The sequence below is a fragment of the Leishmania major genome, chromosome 4 (genome assembly GCF_000002725.2).
Source record: "Leishmania major strain Friedlin complete genome, chromosome 4".
Lineage (NCBI taxonomy): Eukaryota > Euglenozoa > Kinetoplastea > Trypanosomatida > Trypanosomatidae > Leishmania > Leishmania major.
Genome location: NC_007245.2, coordinates 345,542 through 359,558, shown reverse-complemented (window position 1 = coordinate 359,558; position 14,017 = coordinate 345,542). Strand labels below are relative to the sequence as shown.

The 14,017-nt window shown below is 64.4% G+C and overlaps 2 protein-coding genes across 2 annotated transcripts; both read left to right on the top strand.

Moving 5' to 3' along the window:
* Positions 1-1,890: 1,890 nt before the first annotated feature.
* On the top strand, positions 1,891-7,569 carry LMJF_04_0900 (hypothetical protein; the record flags this gene model as incomplete). The annotated part of the gene is made up of 1 exon (XM_883508.1): positions 1,891-7,569. The coding sequence occupies one exon, from the start codon at positions 1,891-1,893 to the stop codon at positions 7,567-7,569; it is 5,679 nt and encodes a 1,892-aa protein (XP_888601.1).
* Positions 7,570-8,967: 1,398 nt separating this feature from the next.
* LMJF_04_0890 (conserved hypothetical protein) lies at positions 8,968-12,807 on the top strand (the record flags this gene model as incomplete). Its single annotated transcript, XM_883507.1, has 1 exon — positions 8,968-12,807. One exon carries the CDS (start codon positions 8,968-8,970, stop codon positions 12,805-12,807), a length of 3,840 nt encoding a protein of 1,279 aa, XP_888600.1.
* Between the last annotated feature and the right edge of the window lie 1,210 nt (positions 12,808-14,017).

Sequence of the window (14,017 nt, the reverse complement as noted above, 5' to 3'; positions counted from 1 at the left end):
CACATCTATTCCAGTGGGTGGGTTTACGTATACCTCGTCGTCGCATGCCGGACCGTCTGTACAGTCCCCTGCCCTCTCCGTCTGTCCGTATCTGCCTGTATATGTGCCCCGCCCCTCCCCCACCTCACCCCACCCCACCCCTTGTACCCTCACCACCACCGTCTTATCAACACTTGCGGAGGGCATGACAGCGGCAAGAGCACACAGGCAAGACACGCGTTGGAAACTAGAGATTTCAATGGACAGGTACAGGCAAGCGCAGGCGCGCGCGCGAGAGAGAGAGAGAAGGCACGGGTTCACTGGCTAGTCAACGGGATGGGCGCAGATGTGTTGGCTGCGGCTGCTCGCTATGCACAGAGTGAGCGGTAGAGGAAGTCGCGCAGGCCCGTGCGCATGCAGAGAAGCGGAAAACAAATCATGGCAGGACTGCGGTGCCAACGCGTCCAACACATGTGTATCGTATCGTGCACGCTGCAATACTGCGCGCGTTGTGGCGAATGGGCACGAGAAGTCGAGGGCGGGTGGGGCAGCTCAACAGAGGACGTGCACCCGTTGCTCTTACCCCCACCATCACCGCCACCTCCACCCACCCCCGCGCATCGTCGTCTCTGCTCCTTACTCTCTCTCCTTCTGATCCACACCCACCCACACATAACATACGTACACACTAGCACAAGGAACCACCTCTCGCTCTGTGTCTTCTTATCGGGAAAGGATGCAACGTCCGTGAGGCGCGCACCCTCCCCCCCCCCCTCCCCTCCCTCTCTCCATCCCTCCCGCCTCTGCTACGGTCGACGCTGCCGCTCGGCCGCCTCGCACCTCGCAGAAGCGGGGAGGAAGGGACAAATCGCAAGAGAACGACGGAAGAAGGGAACTGGACGACGTGATGGACCGTCGCCTCCGTCTTGTGCATGTTTTAGCTTCGTGCTCAGCGTCGCTGAAACAACGCTGCCACCCATGCGCAGCCCCTCTGCCCCTCCCCTCCTCCTCTCCCCACCACCACCACCATCATCCACACCTCCATCCCAACTTGCGTCCTTGCAGCGAGGAGGGCTTGTCGCGCATGGGCGTGGTGAAGGTCAACTACAGAAAGAGCCGTGTAGAGTCACCACCGAGGCCGCTCCCACGGTTATCCCATCACCCCACGTTGCCTTCCCACCCACCTCCCCCATTCTTCGCACACGAGGTCTGCGTGCGCGTGCGTATGCGAGGGCTATCGGCGTGCACACCACACATACACATCGACCGACACAGCGAGCAGAGGCATATTGCCAGACGCCCTCCCTCCCCCTCCCCCTACCGCCCCACTCGGAGGGGCGCATCGACTCGTGCTTGTTTCTTACGAGTACTGTGTAGGTGGGTGCAGGCGCCACTTCCTTCGTGTTCGCGGACGTGCTCTACACGTCTACGTATCTTATTCCTTCTCTCCCATCCCCCCACCCCCTGACAGCCGCCACCACCGCGCCAACGCGACCCCCTCTCACGCGCGCGCACACACGCTCTCTTCTTCATTCTTTCGCTTCGCCTTGCTGGCGTACTTTGTATATTCGGTGTCGTGATCGTTCACGTGTGTGCAGCGTGGTAAGCCGCGGCCTCTTTCATTGAGCAGCTTCATCTCCTCCTGCTGTAGCTGACTTTTGTTTTCCTGTCTTGCATCTTTCACATCCTCCCCCATCGTGTCTACCGCACCCGACCAACCAACCCTCTAACCCCTCCATCCATTGTCATTCGTGTGTGCGTGTGTGTGTGTGTGTGTGTGTGTGTGACATAGCCGTAGAAGATACAAACTGCCCCTCCCTCTCCCTCTCCCTCACCCTTGCTCTGCGTTTTCTCACCACTCCTGCGACGGGCCCTCGTGGCTGTGTCTCCCCCACACCCTCCGTGGCCGCCATGTCCACTGCCAGGGCTGGCTGCTCGATCCGCACGACGCGGGCGCCGTTAGCAACGCCTCGGCCCCATACGGGGCGCGCATGGCCCATGGCCACCTCGGCGAACACCATCTACGACTCCGCCACCGTAAACGTCTACTATCGGCATCCAAGCGGGGCTTCCCCTGCGACCGCGGCGGCGTGCACATCGGCCGCACATGCGGCACCGCAGCAACAACAGCGAGCGCCGTCGTCTCGGTATTCGCCCTCCGCATCACCGCGCCTCGGCTCAAGCCACAACCGCGGCGTTCTTTTCCGCACGGCACCGCTTGCCTCGGCGGGGCTGCCCTTACCACCGGCAACAGCAGCAGCGCAGCGTGGCAGCTCGCAGCAGCACCCCCTCCCGCCGGCCCCTCCACAAGTCTCCCCACATCCCGCCAGGCACAACCGCCAGCCGACGTTGTCGCAGCTGCAGCATAGGTCACTCGTCGACAGCAATGATCGGCGCTCCGCTATATCGCCAACAGGGCTTCTTAGCAGGCTGAGCGCGTCGGGACAGTCTCACGGATCACCCGCGCCCTCGTCGCAGCACACGCCAAAGTGCCCGGCCTCAGCAGCGGCACCGTCTTCCTCACCATCGTTGCAGCCGCCAGTCAGCAGCGGTGTCGCTTCCTTGATGGGCGGCAGCCATCACCGCCCACCCGCACCGAGCGCGCCGTGCGGAGTCGAGAACGTGTCGAGGGCCGCGGGGGCCAGGTTAGGGCATGCCCGCTTGGTGGCGGGGGCCAACTCATCGCGACCACTAGAGCGGCCGCCACCCACTTCGCAGACGCGCCGGCCCGTCGTTTACGTGGAGCCCATGGCGGCAATCGCAGACGCACGACCAGCCCCGCAGTCGCAGCTCGATACCAACTTGCAGACGCACTTCACCACTCCACGTGCTGCGGCGTCTACGTGGAGGACAAGCAATGATGGGAACGCCACTGTCGCCGCCTCACCGCAGCAGCAGCAGCCACAGCCGTCGCTCCCGCTAAACTACTACGCGCTAGAGCCGTCTCTGCAACTTACCCAGCACCGTCACGTACGCCACATTGTCGTGAGAGACTTCAACAGCGCGCCTTCGTCGTTGCACCCGCAGCAGCAGCCTGTTATCGTGCTTGTGCCTCAACCCCGCCCGGCACCGCCACAACAAGAGCGGTTACCCCGTCTCTACTCGTCCACGACAAGACCTGCAGGAGGGCCCTCACGCGGCGCCGTCCAAAACAACATCTACGCCGGCATGGCTGCAGAAGACACGAGCAGCGGGGCGAGCGAAGTCACCAGCACGCGCAGCAGCCGCACTCGTCAAGTCTTCCGTCGCGCGCCCGTCACAGCGAGCGACATACCGACGGGCAGCCCGTACGGCGCCATGCCAACCTACGCGGTCGTGATGCCGCAGAGAAGCCTTCCAGCTCCCCCAAAAACAGGCGCGTCTGCTGCCTCTGCAGGTCTTCCGCCGCCGTCAGCCCCTGCGGAGGCAGCGCAGCAGCCGCAACACAACTCCAGATGCCCGCCCAGCAGCAGCCGACCGTCGCCGCAAGAGAGCCGCGACCACGCCGCCAGGGAACAGCCGCTACCACAACCACCACCACAGAAGCGGCCAGCATTGCCACAGCGCCACCAGCCACAGCGGGCGGAGACTGCCAAGTCACAGCTCCCGCCGCGGATGCGGCTGCCAGCCGACCCATTTTACTCGGAGGAGCTGATCCCAGAGCAGCGACGTGAAGGGGCGTGGGACGGCAACGCGTCTACACAGCAGTCGGGGCACCGAGGCGGCCACTCTGTTCGTGTGCCCTCACAACAGCAGCTGTCGCTGTCGCACGAGGAGGACCTGTCCCTCTCCGCGATGCTCTCCAGTGCAACGGTAGCGGCCCCGATATCGACGAAGACGGACCCCTACGCGGGCCACACCGCGCCAGACGGCGAGCCGCGGCCCCTGCACGTCCCTATGCCGCCCCCCATCATACAACGCCCGTACGCCGCCACGGAGGAAGAGGGGGCGCCCCGCTTCTCCGTCAGGAAGGTGACAGCACCGCAGCGGGAGTCGGATGCGCCCTCCCCGCGCCACTCTCCCCCTGCGGAGCACACTCTCCTGCACAGTCGTGGTGCCGCTGACGCCGGCGAGGCAGCAGCGAAGGAAACGCGTGAGCAGCTGTCTGCGGCTAAGGAGGCGGTGACGGCGATGACGACCGCTGGTGTGCAGTCCTCAAAGAAGCCACAACAACTGCAGCATGAACCCGACGGCTCGCCGAACGGAGACGATGTCGATGAGCTCCTTGAGGCCGATGATCTTATCATGCAGCCTAGCCGTCCACAATCGTCGCGGCACGGCGCTGCTGTTGGCTCAAGCCCGATTCAGAGCATCCACAGCCCGCAGTCGCCCGCGGTCGAGTGCTTCAGCGACGCACCGCGCTCGGTGCACGCCGTCACCGGGTCCGAGACTACCACGGAGCAGCAGCAGCAGCAGCGGCAGCACCCAGAGCCGCAACTGCGCCCAACCTCACTTGGCCGAGGGGCCGTCGCCTCTGCGGAGAGCGATCGCTGCGCTGCGGAGGAGAAGGCAGAACTGACCCCACCTCCGCCAGCGCAGCTACTGCCAACCGCGATGGACGATATCACGGAGCGGGACGTGGGTGAGCAGTCCAACTACGTGTATCGTGGCCACATGAATATGACGCTCCCTCAGAAGATGGATGCGCCCCGCTGCGGCGGCTCAACAGCCGTGCACGGCGCAACCGAAGGCTTGGAACCGCCGCAGGACGTGGCCGTAGACGTGATGGGCACGGCAGAGGAGCTCAGAGAAGGCAAGGAGGCGCTCTGCGGTCCGTCGACGGGCGCCGACGTCGGTCCCAAGACGCTGCAGGAGGCCGACGACACGAGCGAACCGACGGGGGCATCCGCCGCGCCGCTCGTGCTCCGGGAGCGCTACGTCTACGTGGATCCGCTGGAGGAGGCGAGCATGGACGCGGCATACATGTTGGATACGCTCGAGCAGCAGTACGTCCGCATCAACGAAGAGACGAGTGAAGAGATGGAGGACGTCATGCACGTCGTCGAGCTCAACCGGTACGACCGGGCCGCGGCGATGTCGCGCTCTTTTATGCCGAAGGGTCGGTACCCCGACGTGTTGCCGATGCTGCGCTACCCCGAGGATGCGGTGCCTGCGGACGCCTTTGCGGCCACCACGACTGGCAGCCGCTCCCGCCCCGCCTCGTCGCCATCGGCGGGGAAACTGACGTACTTCCCACTGAGGGAGACCGCCTACCTAAACCTGTGCGCTACGGTGTGGCTATCCCGCTTCCACACGGCGGAAGCGCGTGGCCTACTGGCGGCGGAAGCGCGTGGCCCGGCGAGCGACGACGACACCGCGGCGAACGGAGCGGACCACGAAGGGGCATGCCCTTCGTCCGCAGCGGTCGTCTACCACAACCTGGACCACCCCTCTGCAAACCTGCTGGCGGCGCTAGACGGGCGCGTGTCCGCCCATGTGCAGGCATTTCTTTCCGAGACGTGCGCCGGTCGCGACGGCGCCGATCCCTGCAACTACGACGCGGCGTGCGTGCGGCTTAGAGACGAAAACAACATCGGCTGCCTCCCACACGGGGTGTGGGCGGAGGCCGCGCCGCAGACGCTGTCGTTCGCTGACCACGTGACGAACATCCTGCTGACGGCCACGGTGCCGCACGAAGCCGAGCGGCGCCGCGCCGAGGCGGCAAGGAAAACGACAGCGGAAGAGGTCGCAGCGCGTCGCACGTGGCTGTACTTCCTGGGCGCCTCTCCGTGGAACTACGAGGTGGTGGCGGCGAACGACGCGTACGCAGCGATGCCGACGGCGGCCGCACGGCTAGCGTACGCCTTCATGTACAAGGCGCGGACGCGCAACGTGGACGGCGGCCTTGGCTCGCTGATGTTTTCGATGTTGAGCCAGCAGGTGCCGGAGGCGGCGTTCGTGGACTGCCTGCTGATGCAGGAGAAGCTGCGCCTGGCGCTGCTGCACAGCTGCTCGAACATCGTTGCCTGCTGCGCGCTGCGGCAGCGGGTACTGCGCACGCCACAAGCGCGCGTGCCGAGCAAGGAGACACCGTCGACGTCGGCCTCGGTATGGACCAGCCCGGTTCTCTCCCCATACCTCACGCTGTATGAGGGCTCCGCGACGCCACCGACGCGGCGGCCGCCGGACGGGGCATCGGAGCTGTTCCGCCTGGATAGGCCAGCGGGCGTCGACGAGGAGGCCAGTGGCAAAGACGGTCCCAGCAGCACGGCGCTCTGCCAGCACGACGACAGCCACCCCAAGGAAGAGGCGACGCCATGCGGTGCGGACGAGCGCGTCGATCTCTACAGCGTGGCGGTGCAGCTGAACTACTTCTTTCCCACCAAGACGCAGCGCGGTATGCATCAGCTGTGCGCCGCGCTCATTGAGGATCTGATTGCGATGGATGCGTTACCGGTCCCAGAGCAAGTCGTCACGCCGGAGGGGGTGGTCCTCACGGATCGCACGTCCATTGTGGACGCGCTGGTTGTGGAGGGGGCGCAGGCGATGCAGCACATCATCATGACCCTCAGCGCGCTCCGGAAGGAGGTGCAACCGGAGACGGCCGACAGCTATCGCACGCTGCGCGGCAGCATCGACACGGCGGCGGTGTGGGCGACAATGGAGAAGCGGCTGATCCTTTTCGACCCTGCCATCATGTGCTTCCTCAGCACCCCGGTGCCCGTCAACGACCTCTTCGAGTACGCCGCGACGGACGGCCCGCCCAGCATGCAGCCTCAGTCGACCGGGCGTAAAAGCTGGCTTGTCGAGGTGCTGCGGCTGCAACACGTGGCGGAGACGGTACAGTACACAATGGAGATGCAAGACGCCATTTTGGTTGCGAGGCAGCTCAACCACCTCGTTGTGTCGGCCCAGCGGCAGAGGGCGCTGGCCGGCAAGCGTGACTCCGGCCAGCAGCACGGCCGCTACTCAACACGGTCCGTCGCTGAGGAGCTTCAGATGGACGCCGTCGTCGTCGGGCAAAGCATGGACCAGGTCGTGCGCCGAGCCTCCTCCGCCTCGCTGCTTGGAATGCTTGGTGCAGGCAACGGTGAGCGGACGGCGGCAGATGAGCCGTCGCTCGAAGACTTGCTTGATCCCAACACGAGCCGCGACAGCAGCGACGTAAGCGTGCGCGCCGTCCTCGTCGCCCTCTGCTCCGCTGACCCGGAGAAACCAACGGCGGAGGTGCAGGAGTACTTGCGTCATCTGCTCGCCCTCTACTTTGAGGTGCGCACACCGGACGGCAATACCGTCGACAGCGGCGACACGCAGCAGGTCGCCATGGCCCGCCTCATGACGGCTGAGATGGCGACGTGGGACTGGTTCGGGGACACAATGCAGAACGGGACGCTGCGCGCCGGCGCCGCACCAGCGCACTGCGACAAAATCCGCGTCAGCGCGGAGGAGCTGGCATCGCTCTGCCCGCGAGTGCTAGGTCGCCGCGTGGGTGTCGCCAGCACCGTAGTTGCGGATGCTACCGCGGCCGTCATCGCCGCCTCGACCACCGAAGCGGTGGAGCCGGCGCCGCGGGCGCACGATGAAGGGAATGATGACGACTCTGTATTGGTGACCGAGTCGACTCTGCGGCTGCCACAAGACTCGAGGCGTCTATTCGCACAGGAGATGTAGGAGGGGCTCGGGGAGGGGGTGGGGGCGGGCACCGAAGCTTCGTGGGTATCGCCATCACCATCTCCGCGGTCGTGGGTGGTGGGCGTTGCAGGAACCGATGTCGTTGCTACTGCTGCCCCTGTTCCCCTTGTGGCTTGCTCATACATATGTTTCTTTTTCTCGGAGAATGCGGCGTAGGGGTGGAGGGGGTGAGGGAGGTCAACGTCTGTTGGTGTTCGTGCGTGCATCCGGGCCACCAGCAGCAGCGGCTGCGGCAGCACTCCCAAGGTGCCACCTCGTGCCCCACCCTCTTCCCCCTACCTGCTTCCACGTTATATTTTCCTATCGCTCCCCCGCACCGTGTGTGTGTGTGTGTGTCCGTGTCTACACATCCTCGTAGAGAAGTACAGCACAGTCATCATGGTCCTTCGGCCCGCACGTCTACGCTTGGAGGAGAGGCGCATGCGCCGATGTCGGTGTGTACGCTCCCCGTGATCTAGGTCGTCTCTCACTCACTCTCTCACTGTGTCCGTGCCACGCTTGCCTCGCTCTGCTTCATGGGCGAAGGGGAAGCCTACGCAAGGGCGCACGAGAAGCTCTGCTGCACTGCCACCAAACCCCCTCGTCCCTTTCTCACCCCTTCTTCTTACGTCGTGATCGCGTCTCCCTTGGACGTGGCTGTGTGGCTGCATGGGGCGTGTCGGTGCACCTGTGTGTCGATGGTTGCCTCAGCGCGACGCCACCGGAATCACGCACGCGTACGTATAACCTCACCCCACCCCCGACCCACCAGCACACCGCCTCCTTGTGTGTGCACATACACGCGCACAGAGACAGCCAGCCAGCCAGGAGGACGCTCACCTCGTGAGCAGAAAACGAAGAGAAGAAGGTACACCCCTGTCGTCCTTTGCCACCTGTCACCGACTCCAACGGCACCGTTGTGGTGGTCGTCGTAGTCATCGCTGTTGCCTTTCCACTGGAAAGGTCCCTGGGAGTGCTCTCGTCCATCACAGGCAGGCACGAAACACACGAGTACACCACACACGCCTACATTTGTGCTCGTGTATATAGACGCATGCATTTGCCGTGTCTGTGCTGTGTGTGTGTGTGTGTGTGGACGGCAGCCTCTTGCTCCTGAGGAAGAGGAAGGCTACAGATCGTCATCACTGTCACCACCACCCACTCACGGCTCCGCCCCCCTCCCCTCCCTCATCATCGTTGTTTTTCTCGTTCTTTATTGTTTCGTCACCACTCAGTTGGTCTCCCTCTGTGTGTGCGTGTGCGAGTGTGTGTCGGTGCGGACGTCCGCGAGCGAAGCTGTTCGACTGCCTGTCGTCGCCACGCCTCTTCACACTCGCGCCCCACCCACCCCACCCCCCACTTCCCCCTCCCCCGTCTTTGCGAAGCGCCGCCATCAAAATGGGGAATGCCGCGTCGAGCCCACGCCGGGCTCCTTCCGCATCGTCGTCGTCGTCGCCTGCCCGCGCCTTCTCCACAACACCGGCGACGGAGCCGCGACCGACGAAGATGCTCGTCAACGCCGCCCCACGAGCGTCCGCCAGCAACTTCCGCTCGCCTGCCGCCATCACAGCGGCCTCTGTGAACCGCCAGGCGCGCTCGCAGAGCCCGGAGGCGAGGTCTGCATCGCTGCAGCAGGCCGCGCTGCAGCGCCGTCAGCGCATCCCGGGAACGAATGGCAGCGGCACGAATGTTCATGGGCACGTTGGGACTGAAGAGGACCTCTTTCTGGCCTTCACCCGCAACGCCGACCCAATCTCGCTGCGCGTCTTGGAGCTGATCCAGCAGGCTGACGCCGTGCCGCTGGACAGCCCAGGCGAACAGCTGCGGCTGCTCCAGGAGTGCTACCCCCTCTTGGAACGCGTGCCCAACAGCCGCTTCGATCAGCTGGCCGTCACGGTGTACCAGAAGGAGGGCGATGTCTACCACCAGCAGGGGGACATCGAGAACGCCAAGAACACCTACAGCCGCGCTATCACGCTGGCAGAGAAGCGTGTTGCACGGCAGGAGGCCGACATGTACATGGTGCTGAAGCGCTACGTATTGGCTATGGTGGGGATGGCGCGCATCTGGTACAACCACGAGCGCGATCACCAAGGCTTCACCTTCGTTGACCACAAGCACCACAAGGTGCAGGCCGTCGACGGCGGCGATGCCTTGCACGACGCAAACTCGTCCATGAGCTCGCTCGAGAGCAGCCTGATGTCTGACGGAGGTAGCGTCTTCAGCCTCAACGAAGCCATCTTGAAATCCATGGCGCCACGCCCGCCGCGGCGGCAGACTGGCCCGCACTTCCAGCGCGTGAAGATGCGAGCGCCGCATGTGATGCAGAGCTCGCAGCTGAACCGCGAGGACGAGTTTGTGCTGCACAGCCGCATGACACGCGAGCTGGTCGCCTCGCCGTGCGAGCTGCTGCTACTGCGGTGCTGCGAGGTGGTCCAGATTGGCCACAACTCGCAATCGGAGCTGCTCATCCCGGCCCAGATAGAGCTGGCTCAGATTTACGAGGATCTCACGCTCTACAGCCGCGCACTGCTGCTCGTGCGGCGCTGCGCGGGCATCCTGTGCAGCGTGTACGACTACGACCACCCGTGGGTGATTCATCTGATGCACCGCGCCGACAGGCTAGAGGAGCGGCTGGAGGAGCAGATGCGCAACAACATGGCCACCAAGATCCAGGCTACGTGGAAGATGCACCGAGCGATGCAGCAGCTGGAGTACACGCTGGGGCATCCGGTGCGGCGGCACCAGCGCATTCCGCGCAAGTACCGCGCGATGCCGGACCTCGACTTCCTCCGCGAGTACGTCGGCGACATGCCCGCAGATGAGCTGCTTGGCGACGACGCCGATGACGGGGTGTACGGTGGCCCCGGAGGCGACCATGGGCACTATGGGCAGCAGGCCGCCGAGCCGGAGCAGTGGACGGAGGTGCCGCCATCGGCGCCTGTGCCGGAGAGTGGCCGGCACACCGGCGACCCGCGCCGCCCTGCTGGCACGCCGAGCGCACGCCAGGAACGCAAACCGCCCTACAACGCCACCGCGCTCGTCCGCTACGCCCCGAACGAGCACGCGGAACGCGGTGACACGTTCACGACGTTGGTGCCTAACGCGACCGTCGTGGGCACTACCCAAGATACCCAGACAGACACGGACGTGCATCACACCGAGTACGGGGATGTGCTGACAGTGCGTACGACAACGGTCACCAAGACCATCACAGAGGACCTCGTCGACAGCGCAGGTGACGACACAGACGAGGAGCCCTCCGAGGATGAAGGGCAGCCGGCTGCTCCACTGCATGTGGGGGCACCACCACCGCAGCGACAGCAGCAGCAGCAACCACGCCACGCCACCCACTCCACGCACCCTCCACAACTAGAACCGGCGCCGTACCCGCCTGATGATGACGCGGACGAGTACGACGAGGAGCGAGAGTGCTCGTGGGCAGAGCGCGCACCTACGGAGCTACAGCAGCAGCAGCAGCCTGCGCCGCAAGCGCCGCCACCACCGATGCGGCGAGAGAAGCAGACACAGGTCCACCCGTGCGGTCACGTGGTAACGACTCAGACGCGCCGCGCACCTCCGCGCGTCAATAAGCAGACGGAGGCTGCGTGGCCGCTGAGGCGCGAGGAGGAGGCAGAACCGCCGCGGACTTCTCGGCAGGCCGCGACGACCGCGTCACACCCAGTGCGGCGCGAAACGGCGACGCACTACAATCCTGACAGAGGTGCCCATCGCGCGCCTGCGCATCAGCCACCGCCGCCGGCACCGATTCCGCAGCGGCAGCCTCCGGTGCCGTCTCCGCTCCCGCCGAGCTGCCGTCGCCGCGCTTCGGGGTCCAGGCCAGCGGGAGGCTTAGAGGCCGATAATGCCCTCTACCCCACAGACAGCACCCCCTCGATCGTCGCGCGTGCCCCCGAGTCCCGTGAGAACTCACTGCCAGAGCGGCCGCCGCCAAAGGCGGACAGGCCGCGGGTGCACCTGCACAACTCCCGCGCGGCCGAAAACGCCCTCGACGATGAACCGAGTCGCTCGGCTCAGCGTGGTGCTCTGCCGCAGCAGCGGCACACGCAGACGGCACCACCAGCACACCGTAGCGGTGCCGCATTGGAGGCGCCGCTAGATGACTACGAGGACGGCAACGCGCCGTACCAGGAGGAGGCGCGAAGCGAGGTCATCGCTGGCAGCGACGCTCAGCCGTCCTCTTCGGCGCCGTCGCGGCTATATGTGCCGGACGTGCGCCACAACTCGCGTCGAGAGCTGTTCCGTGACTTGGTAGAGCCGAACACAGCATTCCAGGAGGAATGGAATGGCTGCCCGGCCTTCCTGCCCCTACTCGGTCACCGCCGCGGCAGTGGGCGAAGCAGCCAGAGCTCCTCGATGCCGCGGACGAGCTCTGAGAGCGGGCAACTCGTGCAGCACGCACTCGGCCACAACGGTAGCCACCCATCGAAGCAGCAGAAGGTGCCGATACAGCTATACGACCGGCGACACCAGCGCGGCTCCGACGGCCAGGGCCAGCAGTCTGGTATGCCGATGTATCTCACAACACCGACGAACGAGTATCCTCTAGCCCTCCCGCAGGCGGCGCAGCAGCCGCGGACGGTGAAGACGACTCGTGACTACAAGGTCATCAAGACGCGGCGCGTGCGCACCTATACGCGGGAGCCGGTCAGCAGCATCATGGACAGCGAGAACACGAGCAGTCACAGTGGCAGTGTGAGCATTGGTGAAAGCATGAGCAGCGCGCACTGGGAGGTGGACTCCGCCTCAGTCAGCGGCAGCACCCACGTCGAGTACGTCGAGGAGAACGACGAGCATGTGGACGCAGCGAGCGTCAACTCCAAACCCAGCAACGTCTCCGCTCCGCGCCAGCAGCAGCGGCAGCCCTCAGCGAAGACACCGGCAGGCAACGTAAGAGTGCCCCATCGCCCACACAAGCCACGGATGCCCACCCCTCCTACGAAGCCACTTGCGAAGGCGACAGGAGACGGCAATGGCAACGGCAACGGCAGCAGCGGTGACGTGGTTCGCCGACCATCAACGCTGCCAACGAAAGCAGAGACAGTCCAAGTGGTTTCTGAGAACCCTGAGGACAGGGATAGTGATGTGCTGCCCAAATACAGCAGTCGCGCCACCAAGGTCACGCGACATGTCAAGTCAGGCCACCACGGCACAACAACGCGCACGACGCGTCGCTTCAGTACCCCCCATCAACCCGTAACTGACAAGCAACGGTGACAGTGTGGTGCTTGGAGGGAGGGGGAGGTGCTGGGGTAGGATGGGCGGGTATGCCGGCAGCGGTTTTAGAGGCACTGTTGCCGCTCGATGGCTCTGCGTGCGCGGGCGTGTTTCGCATGGCGCGCTTGCATGTTTTCTTTCTTATTATGATGATTATGATTAGCTCGCTCGCTCTCATTCCCTTTAGCTTTTTCGTCTCTGCGCGTCTGCTTTTGTTTTTGTTGTGGCGCATGCATGCGTGTGCCCCTGTATCGCGGTATATGTATCTGCAGCCAAGGGATATCATGCGCCCTCATCATCATTGTCATCGCGGTGTGCGCGTGTGCGTGTGTGTGTGTGTGTGTGTGTGTGCGTGTGTGCTTGGGTGTCTGTATGCGTTGCTACCGCGGCACACATTTTTATTGTTGCGCTCGCGCGCTCATTCTTTGATTGGCTTTTCGTAGATGTGCCGAAACGTGACGCTGCGGATCGGCGGGTGGTGCTCTGTCGGTGTGGACTTGCGCCGGCGCTCACGCATCGCATCCCTTTCTCCCCTCCATCCCTTCCCCCCCCCCTCCCCCACTCTCTCCCTCTCCGTCGCGCCTTCCCTCACACACACACACTATCATCACTACCACCACCGCCACCAAGACCTCAGCAGCCTCCGTCATGCGCCCCAACGCCCTGATGGTGGCGATGACTGTGGTGATGGACTCCTAATGTGGGGCGGTGCTTGGTGGGGCCTCGCTTGCTGCGTCTTGTTTTGTGATGGGGGAGGGGGGAGCGGGGAACAGAGGGGTGACTGGGGATGCATTCACCGTGCTTTCGCTGCGCGCCTCCCATTGCTTTCTCGGGTTGCCCTCTTCCTCTGTGTACGTCTGTGTGTGTGTGTGTGTGTGTATCCGTTGTGTGTGCAGGAGCACAAACCACAGAAACCGACGCCAACGAAGGCACGACGAGGCCACAGCGAAAGCTGGGGTGGGCGGAGAGCTGCACGGGTCGGCACGGCAACGGTGCCATTCTCGCTTCACTGTGGTGGCTGCCTTTCTTTTCTGGATCGTCTAGCTCGCCTTGCGCTCGATGTAGAGCGACGCGCCACGCGCTCAGTCATTGGATGCGTTGGACCACGTAGCAATCAGCCACCACCGCCACCACTCTACTCCCCCTCGTCCTCCCACAAGAGAAACACGAGGGGCAACGGCACGTGCGAGAGCGATGCCGGTGAGGAGCA